This window comes from Branchiostoma floridae, chromosome 8, assembly GCF_000003815.2.
Source record: "Branchiostoma floridae strain S238N-H82 chromosome 8, Bfl_VNyyK, whole genome shotgun sequence".
Lineage (NCBI taxonomy): Eukaryota > Metazoa > Chordata > Leptocardii > Amphioxiformes > Branchiostomatidae > Branchiostoma > Branchiostoma floridae.
The window spans coordinates 5,369,319-5,382,560 of record NC_049986.1 but is presented as its reverse complement, the minus strand read 5'-3'; the positions used below and the strand labels follow the sequence as shown (position 1 = coordinate 5,382,560).

The window sequence follows — 13,242 nt, the reverse complement described above, 5'->3', positions numbered from 1 at the left end:
CCATATGCTCGAGAATATCTCGAGAAGGAAGTATCCGAGAATTTTCCGGTTTTCACCTTTCTATTCCTTACTAAGGGACCTTTCCAAGGATACCAAGTGTGCCAGGCTGGAACTTAAAGCGTGAGCTACAATATCGACATTAAGTCATCACCCTACCCGGTGTCGTGACAGGCGGGGTCTCACTAAAGAAGCTAGCGGTTGCGCCTAAACCGTCAGTTCGCAACAAGGCGAGTCTTTTCACAACATGGTACGAGTCGTTTTGCATCATTTGAATGTTATCAATCCGCTTAAAAATTTTACCGGGTGCGAAAGACAACCCCAGCGGCAGAGGAACATGGGGCCGTATGGACCACGGGGCCGCATGGACCGGACAACCCGGTGATTTTCAGACGCCGGGCGGTACAGTTTCTTACGCGGCGTGCACAGGTAGGAGTATAATCATCACGATTAATAACATTCAATTGTTGCAAAAAACGACTTGTACCATGCTGCGAAAAGACTTGCCTTGTTGTGAACTGACGGTTGCGAACTGACATTGCTGCGAAACAACCTGTAACCTATGTGAGGCGTCTTCTGTAGTGAGCCGGCTTGGGGAGACGCTCCCGCCGAGTGCCAAAGTTTCTGCACCGTGAAGGCGCATGGGCAAAAGTGAGAGTGATCGAGGTTTTAATCCTTCCAATCTTGCGATTAATAAATGATAAAGTTTATTGCAAATTCTTGCCCGTTGGCTAAATGCAGGTAACATGAGAGATTCAAACAATGTAAAAACAATATCACAGGTGTCTATTTACTCTAGTCTAAAACTAGTAAAAGCTAACTCTAGATCCTGGGTTATTGAGTTTGACTCCTTTTTCTAAGACAGTAGAAGACGAAAGATCCCACTTTTTTATTATGTGTGATGTTAGAATTAGAAGACTCAGATACAATTCAATCTCTACAACTGGATTAAAAAAAAAACGGATGTTAACTTCCGGACGTTTCGAGTGACATCCATCACTCTTCTTCAGCGTCACTAGAATGAACTAGCAGGACAATTCCATGCAAGTACAGCTAACTAGAAAAACTGGATTAACCACTTACTCGTTAGGATCATATGCAAAGTTACTCAAATCATGTTAGCATAGTTTCCTATGGTCAGACAACACCACAGGAAAACTAATGTCCTTTGTGAAATGTCCGGAAGTAAATATCCGTTTTTTTATCCAGCTGTAGAGATTGAATTGTATCTGAATATTGCTTACCTGGATGTCTAACCTTCATAAACGTTAGAAGGAGAATTGTTTTCTTTTTGTCGTTGAATGTTAAGAAGTTTGAAAGGAATTTGGTGGCCTCTTCAAACAGCTCTTTTCTTTCGTGATCGAAGAAAGAGCAGTTTCACATAAATATGTTTCGTCTTCCATCATGTTTGACGTGCACTGTTTGCACGTTCTTTTACACACAGGTAGCTTCTTGTACCGCCCTCTCTAATTAATACATTTCGCAGGTGTCCAGACATACATTGTCAATAAGGAGATAGTTTTATGCGATTTTAAGCATTTACAGTGCCCGTTGTGTTACATGCTTCATTGGATTACCTTGCAACAAAATCTTCCAGTCTGAAGAATGATTTTTGATGGCGTAATGTCCAATAACAGGAAAAGGGTGTATATTTGAAGCAAATGCGGACGTGTATTGTAATTGAATAATTCTATCGTGGTTGTGGAATATAAGAAGAACATGTTGTGCGTTGGTTTCACCCTTTCAGCCCTAGTAATAAAGACAAAAATGCATCAATCATATAGCATAGGTTTCATCTTTTTACATTTAATCAAGAAGCATTTGACATTAAGCTTTGGATTTTGCATTATATTATGATGACCACACTGGTACCACATTCTTAACCAGTTTTAACAAAGTCTTGAACACCCATCATTAAATAGATCACTGTGCTTTCTGCCTTGTCAGTAAAGCGTTACAATTGCATTGTATCAATGTAGAATTGAATACATCTGCAGTTCCTGACCGTTCTTTTTATTGTCCTCTATTGTCTATCTACATGATACACTAGCGCTACTATTTGGTTTAGCCATTTGAGTAACAGTATAACACTACGTAGCAGATAGCTCGATGTTAGGCCATGTCAGTTTCATTATATGGATGACATCCCCGCGCGCATCAATTTTGGGGTGTTTTGAAAGCAACAAATGTTTTCAACCATACTGTAAACCGTACATAGCAGGTGCAAAATGGGTATGCTGATGTCATAGAATGCCAAGGACAATTCTAAGGATGATTCAGAAGGTGTTAAAGAACGAAAATTTATATTGTATGGTGCGGTCATAGCATACTCTGTGTGTTCAGACTTTTGTTCAACCTTCCTGACTAGGGATGGGTACCGGTACCGGAAAATTCAGGTCCAGGTCCGGTTTAGGTACAGAGGGTCAGGTCCAGGTTTGGACCTGAACCTGGACCTGATTCAGTATGTGAGAACTTGTGGATGGACGATACTCAAAACAATGGTCCATTTCGCTACAAGTATGTTTTGTGGTGTATTTGACTCCCACTGGCGTTCCAAAATCCTGCAAGACTGACTGCCTCTGTATAATTGACTGTAATTTCGCATAAAATGACTGTAAGCTCTAACGTTACTCTGCTTCGCTCTTGTTATTTTCTTCGACCGGTAACCCCTCAAATGTGTAAATTCCTGATTATGTAATCTGTTTATTTCATAATAGGTCCAACATCCGGTCTACCGATTTTTTTCAGGTCCGTTTTTTTTGGACCGGTCCAATAAGAAAAACCAGTTTTGTACCGGCACACCGTACCACCCCTATTCCTGACCACTTAGATTTCATAATTAAGGCAACTTTTGTTGGCCAAACTATTTTTATTCCATGCTTGCATCATTTTTGGGGTTCCCAAGGGATGTCATCCATATAATGAAATCAACATGGCCTTATGCTTGGTCAAAAGTAATTCGACCTTCTGCTCTGCAATTTACATCGTCAATGATTAAAGCCATAAGCGGTATTTGTTATCAGATCATCGGAAATCCGCCCAACGCATCGTCCTGACAACACAGTAAGGTTACTACTTCCTAGCTGGGGATTAGTTCTGTGGCAACAGTAACGTCTTGACGGTCAGACATACTCAGTAGCTTTCTCTCCCTAGTGAGGCACTCTATATGAATATTTTGTATATATGAATGTTTCTCTATATGAATGTTTCCTAAGCAGAAAGTGAGACTTTTTATGAAACAAAATATACAAGTATGATGGCAATGCACTGTCTGATAGAATAGACACACGTGTAAACTTTTGTATGATAATGCGATAGTAATCTTATAATCCATGTCATCCAAATGACCAGATACTGAGGCTGTTCACCAATCATTTAGATACGATGGCAGTCATCAGGAGAATATGTCATACACTTATGTTGTAATCTCCTGATTGATTTAGATTATATACATCTTGAACTACTCACTAAGCCTCTCACATGCATCATTCCGCTGAAGATATGTCTCCTGATAAGCAAGGCATTGTAGCCCCATTTAATCACAGCTACACTGAAGCTACAAATGTACATGTACTTGGTTCCTCAAAATCTGTGGGTCATGAAAGTATCTAGTATATACATTTAACATCATGCACTTAGATATAGTCGAAGCCATCATCAGCTTTGTCATTATATGAATACTCATTTAGTTTTTCAGCAGAGACCTCTTGACTATAGTTGGTTTCTCTGTCCCAGATGGGATCAAGTACACCCTTGGACTTATCTTTGCCTTTTCCGTTTCTGTTTTCGATGGCGTTTGGATCCTTACATCTACACTCTTCTTTGCAATTTGCAGGAAACGGCTGCACCTGGAAATGGAGAAGGCATGATTGGGACTGTTCATTGTAAGAAGTTAACTTGAAAGTTGATCTGTGTTGGAAGAAGTCATTATTGAGGTAATACAGAGACGCTGTGCGCCATAGACTTCCTGCAACGTATGATCCACTGAGTCACGTGTTCTATCTGCATATTAAACGTGACGTCACGATAGCAGTGGATTATTCTTTCCTTGACAAAGACTGGTGCTGTTCAGTCGAAAAGTTGGGTGAGTCCAATTTTTGTGTTGGATATTACAGATAAATTACCTCAATATTGTAAATTGTTACATATATATTATATAATACTTAAGTCATTATCTAAACAAGTTCACTACTAACACTTTCCAAACTGCGATTAGGAATATTTTTTTAGATAAAGCGAGAGACAGTAAATCATGTATCCTGTTTTGCTTAATATGTTTGTCACCTTTCCGTTTCCGTTTGTTGACTCACAGCAGTCTCCGCCATCATAGTTACAGAAAGCTCTGTTGTTCTGCTGGTCACACCACCCATCATCAATGAAATCCTGCAATGGTTTGGCAATCATCAGATAAGAGGGCTATATATAATAAAACATTGACGCATTTATTGACTTAAAATTGAAAAAGAGATCACTCCAGGATATGACTTTTTCATTATCACCTTTGGATTTCCTCCCATTCAAGCCATTCAAGATTTTGACTATTCCAAAACGTTTCTGTCCCATAAATGGACTACCCCAAGATAAGGTCAAAGATCTTTTTTTTTCAGATGGTATAAGATATCAGAGTACATAGTACACATTTCGAGGCTGAAAATAAAAGAATGTCGCTAAAATGTGAAAATTAATGAAAGTTTGCTCAGTACTATGTTACCTCCGTACCAAAGTTTAGGGCACTAAGAAAAAGGAAACAAAAATCTTCAGCCAAACACTCCACACAGCACACATGTATGGATTTAGATAGATGAAGTTTTTCTGTCATGTTTATTTGCTCTTTTCGTTCTTCTTCTCCTTCCTGGGTGGTTGCTCTTTTTCATCTCATTAGATAGAACATTAGACCTGAGTTCTTAATCAAAAATGCATATTTTAGGTACTTTGTCCTGGTATTCCACCGAAATGCAATCGGTATGGTGTCTAGGACATCTGTCCTATGTACTTCATTCATCCTTTTGGCACTACTTGTCTGTCTGATAATGTGCTGGTATCTATGATTAAGACATACCTCGCTGCATTCTTTCACACATCCCACATCCAGTGGGTCAGGGTACCAGGCAAGCCCTCCTGTACACGTCAACAGGACGTCTTTTACGGTGGTCATCGTCATCTTGGATTTGGCCATCTTCTCGAACTTGTTAGCCAAAGACTTGTACGACCAGCTGTGAGGAGAAGTCGGTCCTCGCCGGTCTTCACTACGTGGGGTCTGGAACATTTTGTCGTTTGCTCTTGTGATGATTGGAATATTCCCTCCCGAAGTGCACACTGCCTTGCATGTTGCTCCTAATAAGTTGATATTGGCCAGATTTAACTTAGTCATGACAGACAGCTAGAATTATGACAGACAGCTAGAACTAGCTACATTCATTAATTCATTTGTCATCCTCTGAGGTGCAGCAAGTGCAATTGACTTCCAGTACAGTCTGTCTTTCATCGCTGTGAGAAGTTCCGGGCCATCCAGACCAGTTTCTGGCTCAATAGGCTTCTTTCAAGTTAGCCTTGGGCGACCAACACGTTTCTTACAGAAATCAGGTGTCCAGAACAAGAGTTTTCCGGCTGCCTCTCTACTACGAGCCACATGGTCGGCAAGGAGTGGTCGGTGTTGTTTAACAACACAACACAACACAACACAACACAACACAACACAGCACAACACACAAGGCTACTGTTGAACCTATCTAGAATAAAGATACTCACCAATGCTGGAGCCTCTGCATTGGAAGGCAACATCATCTTTACTCTGTATCTTGGGACAATCTCCTTTCAGGTTCTTGCACATTTTGAAGGCTCCGTCCCAGTTGCCATCCCGCTGACAGGTTATGGTAGTTCCCATCTAATCAAAAGTAAGTCATACATACTGAATTTAGTAAAATATACGTAATATATCCGTTCTAAACCTCCAAAATTTATATTAGCATCTATTTTGCAGCTATAAAAGATAGAAACAATATAGAAATATCTGAAACCTGGAATGTCAAGAATTCGATTTGCAGTCCAATGTCTGGTATCTTCAACATGCGTGTTTTTCCGCGATAAGACCCATCAATCATTGAAAATGCCGCCTTGTTATTAAGAAGTGAATGTATTTTTTTCGATCCTTGTGATTCCGCGAAACATATCTAGACCCTCAATGTACCAAGGGAATTTCATGTGCCTTGTGAGTTAAAAAGAAAATGGAATGCCAGCATGGTGTATGCATGAAGACGTAATTTTATTTCTAGGACGTAAAATTGAGGTCCTGTGTCTGGGGAGTGCCATACCCCAGGCACGTTAAAGAACCCACCACACGTGCGACGGTGCGGTGTGGGAGGTTCAAAACCTACAGTCCCTTGGGCAATTACTGTCATATTGAGATCACCTGAGTGGCGCCGAATGGCAGCTCGCTCCAGACCCTTGCGATTTAGCCCCGCCTATTGTAAGCTCCTCGCAATTCAGCTCCTGGCTGCTAAGAGAAAGTAGTCGGCCCACTCAATAACAAGAACAAGAACAAGAATAGGACAGATTGGCATATCTACCTTATCATTTTCTCCACATCTCAGAGTGCACTTGCTCTGGTAGTCGAACCCCATGGTGCAGTTGTACAGCCCCTTGAACATGGGCGGAGGTGACTTGCACTTGACACGCTCACAGGTCGGCCCCTCCCATAGGCCCTCCTCAGAGCAGCTTCGACGGAACACTCGTCTGTCATAGGGAGGCATACTGTTGGCCAGGATGTGCCAGGGTGAAGAGCAAGTTACTGCAGGTTAGCCATGCAAAGCGACAGATAAAAGATCGCCACCCAAAAAGAACTTTTTACAGCCTCCAATACTTTTATGGCCAAGTGTTTTGAGCTGAGCACGCCAGGTTTGCGAAAAAGGATGGCTGTAATGGAGAATACATGACTATTTTGCCTTTGTCTTAAAGAACAAAAGACAAATGTAAACAGCAAAGAGAAATGAAATAGTTCACAATAAAAAGCAGGTAGCTGATCAAACGCTAAGCTAATCAATTGTTTAGTCGTGTGAACATTTTCTACAGGAAAGGTACAATTTAAACATTACAGCCAAGTTGTATATATATGAAAAGTCTAATAATGTAGACATTTACAGATTTGAAAATATGTGATGCAGTGACAAGAAACAACGGACAGTCATCATCCGCAAGTTTGATGAGTATTTTTGTGGGAATTCGTAACGAATGAGGAATATCTATAATTACAACACACCAAGCGCAAAACAGTTGCATTTTGGAACAAATGAGGAATATATAATTGCAACACTACAAGTTCAAAACAGTTGCATAACAGCAAAATGTGTACCTATGGACTTCAATCTTATTTGTATATGACACAGATGGCAGCATTGCTATCTAGTTCACAAGTCTTAAATTCCGGAGTGTCTGATGTGAGTGATGCGAGACGTGAACCCCACCTAAGACATTGCCAACGTTTGTGAAAAGATTGCAGAGGCAGCATTTATGTTTCAATATTTCATTTTGTGTCCCATATAGTTCCGTTGAAAAGGTTCGTCAGTCACGTATGTATACAGTTACTATTAATTTTCTTCCAACGGTGACTATTTTAAAGGTAAGGTACATACCTCCAAATTTTCGATGTCTGACAGCACATCTTGATCACGGAGGATGACCTAGTCTCGATCTCGTAAGAGAACGCGAGATTGGGTCTGGCTTGCGTAGATCATCTGCCCCCTTCCCCCGCCTCCTTGTGGAGAAGGGATAGGTAGGACTCGGGCAGATCCCAACCCTCGTTTCAGACATCGAAAATTTGGAGGTTTGTACCTTACCTTTAAAACAGTCACTGTTGGGAGAAAATTAGTAGTAATTGATGTGCATATTCCATATCCACGATGTATGGTTTTCTAATAAAGGATTCATTGGGATTGGGTACCTGTGGGAAGACGTACCGACCACGTGATAGCCTCGCTTACAGCGGAACTTGCAGGAGGTACCGACGTGGTGGTTGGTGGAGTCCAGGCACCGCCGGGTGGCCAGATTAGCGTTCTCCTGCTTCGGCGGCGGACCACAGATCAGCTGGCAAAACGCCTGAGGCAGTGACCATAGCCCGTCTTCCTCACACCGTATAGTGTTGTCATCACCTGAATGGGAGAGTTTAGACAAACATGTAGCAGTTTCCTAACAGATCCACATCACTGGGTCATTCGGTCTCACTGGACAAAGTTAAAATCTTGGACATAGAACCAGACTTTTTCGCTAGAGGGATCAAAGAAGCCATCTGCTTTATAACCATCCCTGAACAGAGACGGTGGGCGCCATAGACTTCCTGCAACGTATGATCCACTGCTTATTGACTCACTTGTTCTATTTGCATAACGTGACGTCACGACAGCAGTGGATTGTTCATTCCTTGACAAAGACTGGTGCTGTTCAGTCGAAAATTTGTCCAATTTTTGTGTTGGATATTGCAGTTTAACTAGCCCAAGCATGTAGTGTTAATTGCAACGTAACCGTCCAGCCCTTATCATTCATCATATTTATTTAGCTCAGGAGGATATGACAAAATAGAAAGCCCGATAAGAACGACTAAAAAACGTTTAAAAAACAGCCGGAGCCTAGCATCTGCTGGGAGAGTAGCTCAAGGGACCAAAGGTAATCTCCCGTCTCTGCATTTCAAAGATATGGCTGCGGGCGCCCTCAAGTGATATGTGGAAACATCACACACAATGACACAACTACAACTTTGTCGAAAGACAACGTAGCTACACTGTTTGCTCAATATTACCTTGGAGTTTGGCAGGAGGTTTACACTTAAATGTGCACTTTTTCCCAAATGAATGGCCCTCCTTGCAGACTATTGATGCATGTGGAATATTGGGTTCCCTGCAGTCCATGGGTTTGCAGGACAGGTCCTCAGTATTCCAACGGCCTTTGATACACATGACATAGCGAGGTCCCATGGGCAGGTACCCCCTGTTACACTGCACAGAGCAGCTGAAAGAAGAGGCAAGAGAACCGTTGCTACCTGGTCTGGTATTTCAGTACAGCGTTTGAACACACGTAATTTAAGTCCAGTCTGTATGGAGAGTGGATGTGTCATATTTGGCAAAACTGTCATGGTGACAAATTTGTGGAATATAAGATATTCACTTCTCTACACAGACTGACGGACTGGCACAAGTGCACACTGAACGGAAGTAAGACTTTGTACTGCATGGCAATAATAGCCTATCCGATCAGTGTGGATTTGATCCATGTTGGCCCTCAACCATACATGTAAACCTACTCTTAAGCATTGCAAATGTCAGGAATCACCACATGTAATACCTGTCACCATCCTGCATTCCGGAACAGTTGGACAGGGAGTCTCTCTTCAGCGTCCTGGAGTTCACCGAGGCGTACTTCACCATGAGCGGAGGGCACGTTGTTTTTTTGCACGTCATTGCAGCATGGCATTGCTGACTGGCTGGGTTGTACAGCTCTCCATGTTGACATCTGGAAGGAGACAGTTCAAGGTGGCGCTCACAATGATTCAGGAGCTCAGATAACTACATCTATAGGTGTGAAACACTACAACAGACCTGAGTCAGCTTACAGATGTGCCCTATGTGGCAGGGACTATATATCATTCTCCTATATAGGACTGCTTAACCATAGCCGAACCTGTAGGGCTGATATCAATGATCATCAATTATTACGCATGCCTACTGTCACACAGGACCGCAACTTCCTCTTACTGTTTATATTCGCTATCGTCTGAAGTTTTCTTTTTCTTGGGTCGAACCAGTTTATCTCATTTAAGAGCTACTAGTATTCCCCACTGGTCGAGACATTGAACACAGGTTCATAATGTGGAGAATTCTTGTACCTCTCTTCGACAAGCAAGTGATCACTGGGCCCCGGCTTAACGTCCCGCCCGTCCCGTCCCGCACAAATAAATCAATTTTTTTAAAACCATTTTAAAACAAGGTTTAAAAGTATAAACGTCCTTCCTGCACCAAATGGTGCATTGGGCGGCGCACATCTCCATTTCTGTGACCCTGAGACACAATATAAACAATATCATCACCTACCGTGAGATGGCAACTGGATCCAGAGTGTTGGAGGAGCGAAGCGCAATGGCGGAGATAGCAATGTTGCTGGATATGAATTTGATCTTTGTTGCCTTGGTGTGGTAGAAGGGTGCAGTAAGGTCATGTACCACTGGGACCTCGACTGGGTTATGTTTACAGGACAGGGGGACCTGGGTATCATGAACAGAGGAATAGATCATTATCTGGCATACATGAGAATAGTTAGTTCTACTAGTATCAAGAATACCTCGGAGAATAATAAATTTTAGTATCATTTGACTTGGCAGGGTAAAGCAGTTTATATTAGCATCACAGAATGGTAACTGAAAGCCTTTTTGTCGTACACAGTACATTTTCACAGTACATTTTTATTCAAAGTTCCACTATTCCCACAGTGCCTGTCCATGATTTCTAAAACAAACGAATGCAACAGGACCTTATTACAGCTAATATGATGACATTTTAAAAGTCTATTTACCATAGTTAGGCAGTGCATTGATATATTATCAAGGCAACAAAACTAACTGATGAGGTGCATTTGTACCTCCTTTCACTTCTTGTAGTCTTTGGTAGACCTGGTTGAAACTGCAGACATTTAAAACCACAATGAGGCCCATATTGGAGTCTTAAGTACCTCCATGAGGAGGTTTATTTTCGTTAGTACATATACTATATTTTGATCATGTAGTCCCCGCGGAAGTGGAGACGGCGTAAACAATCCAATTAACAACAGGTGATAATTAGGCATGCCACGTGGGGACATAACTGGAAAGAACACACAGACACGAGGCAGTTACACACGAACATGGGATAGAGACGCCCGTTTGTAGCTGAGAGCCAAGGCAGCAGGAGAAATAGCAGCAAAGAAGGCAGGAAGGGAAAGGGGTTGTGGATGGGGTGGGGGTGTTGTGTGGGTAGAGAGAAGGTGCCTGTAAGCAATTTCCCCCAAACCAACCCGCCCCTATTTTTTTTACTGTTACGGTTATCGGTAGGACATACTGGAAGACCAAGACCCCGTCAGTGCAGAAACGTCCCACTTACACCCGATATCATTACCCATACTTAACATGTGAGACGCCTTCTGCACTGTAGCGGAGGACTACATGATTGAGATAGGAACAGTTTGAAAGTATCTACCTGCCGTGATGCGATGTCATGTTCCCTGCCCTCTGTGTCAATCAGGGACACAGAAACGGTTTTCTGTTCATCACTCCTTTCGGTGATGCCATCTGAAGCCAGGTAAATGATGACGGCAACAGCAACCACCGGACGTGGGAATGTCACCTGAAAATGGGAAGGTCAGCAACATTTGAAAACAATCGTTCATGACAAAACATATATTGCAGGTTATGTATAAGAATGTAGATTGGTGTCCTGTGAATTGATAGAGAACATTTTGTTTTGTTTCAAGAATATCTCATCACATTGTGCTCGGTGGCTTCGTTAGAAGGCGTGAATATATAATCATATACATATATAATATATTATGCTATTTTGTATAAGTTAGAGGAACGGGAACGTATTGAATAAGTTTATATTTTTCAACCCTTTGCATGTCCCTGTTTTCGTTTTTGCTGATTAATTCAACATGATTCTGATTACGAATTTGCTATAAGCGGGGACTTGGAAATACAAGTTTTTAACCTTGGAAATCAAAGCACAGACCTCAGGGGCCATCCACCCATCAAATACCATACAATAAATCAGAGTCAGACAGACACACAAACGCTAGTGAAAATATAAACCCCATGAATATTTCATGGAGATAACAAACTTGTGCTCAAATGTAAGAATAGCAGGTACTCGTAAACAGTACTTACCCGTAGCCAGTATAACGGGTAAAGATCTATTCCATCTGAGAAGGAACAGGGTTGCCAGGCTGTCAGAGGGTCGACCTCTGGTCTGCACATCTGTAATGGTGGACAAGCCAACAAAATAGCAACAACTTCAGTTCGGCGACCTCATATCTCCATCTCCATAAAATATCTAGAGCTTTTGTAGATGGTATGCAAATGACATACATATTTACATAATTTATGCATGGTGATGTTCATCAATGATTAGCTTACACATGTCACAATTCAAAATATCCCATCACTTATCATTAAGCGACTTTTCCATGTCTGCACTACTTATGGAAATCAGTTCATCATTTGCATATTTGGTATCTGTTTATGTTCCACCAGTCATGAATCACATGTGTTGCATTCTTCCAGTCATGGAAAACAATGGAATTATATAAGTTCCGCAATAATCATGCAAATAAATCACCATTCCCAAGTATATCCCACAATCTTTCTGTCCCACATCTTCTTCATTTAAGCGCCATCCTCATTTTGTTGAGGGCTCAGGCACTGAGGTGACGGGGTCATTTTCCTTGGTGCATGTGCAGGTGGTCAGTGGGACTGGTTGGTGGCTTGTGGCACTGCAGTACCCGTCCTACTGCCCACTAGTTCATGGGCCAAGCACCACAGGCCATTCACCCATCATGTATATCTATCCCAGAAACATTTTGTGCAAGTCCCATAGGTCTTTCTCCTGTAGGAAGACATGATATTTCCACGTACCTGCGTTCTCAGAGGAGGTCCAATGATCACGTTCTCGGGACAGGCGTTATTCTGGTATTTTGGGTTAGCCATTGCCTCGGAGGCCCATTGGTCTGTAAAGCCCTGTGGTGTGTAGAAGCCGCAGTCTTGGATGCTGGAACGCCGCTCGAAGTCTTCACAAACACCATCACCATCATGCAGATAACACAGGCTTGGCTCTCCTTTGAAAAGGAATATAATAATCATATATCATGGCAATAATCTTTGATGCATATAAACTATACAGGTAACAGTGAACATAAACATTGGGGCTAGTCTAGTGTAGGGTTAAATTGTTCGAAATCCTCTTCTTCCTGTTACCTCCGTAACTAAGATTCACCTCCTACGGGTATACCTCTATATCATGGAAAGACGGCGATCGATGTTTGGATTTGTGTGTTCGCAGCTGTAACTCTTTGCCCTTAGGATGGAGTGTAGAATTTGGCATGTCGGAAGTTGTTGAAGTCCCAATTATGTACGATAGATTTCGACAGCGTAGGCCGTAGAAGTATTTTCAGCTAATGTAGAATTATAGAGTGACAGCTTCATCCTGAATGTAGTAACGTTATGATAAAGCCATAACT

At 41.9% G+C, this 13,242-nt stretch overlaps 1 protein-coding gene across 1 annotated transcript in view; it reads right to left on the bottom strand.

Annotated features, from left to right (window-relative positions):
* Nucleotides 1-1,342: 1,342 nt before the first annotated feature.
* The window catches only part of LOC118421143 (pappalysin-1-like), a 36,889-nt gene continuing 24,989 nt past the window's right edge, over nt 1,343-13,242 (bottom strand). Inside the window, exons 14-25 of the mRNA XM_035828303.1 lie at nt 12,641-12,849; nt 11,894-11,983; nt 11,211-11,357; nt 10,074-10,243; nt 9,328-9,495; nt 8,786-8,994; nt 7,934-8,141; nt 6,564-6,747; nt 5,746-5,881; nt 5,057-5,331; nt 4,282-4,380; nt 1,343-3,845 (exon numbers count right to left, since the gene is read on the bottom strand). Coding sequence (XP_035684196.1) covers nt 3,633-3,845; nt 4,282-4,380; nt 5,057-5,331; nt 5,746-5,881; nt 6,564-6,747; nt 7,934-8,141; nt 8,786-8,994; nt 9,328-9,495; nt 10,074-10,243; nt 11,211-11,357; nt 11,894-11,983; nt 12,641-12,849 — 2,108 coding nt within the window. The 3' untranslated portion in view covers nt 1,343-3,632. The remainder of the gene's footprint in view (nt 3,846-4,281; nt 4,381-5,056; nt 5,332-5,745; nt 5,882-6,563; nt 6,748-7,933; nt 8,142-8,785; nt 8,995-9,327; nt 9,496-10,073; nt 10,244-11,210; nt 11,358-11,893; nt 11,984-12,640; nt 12,850-13,242) is intronic.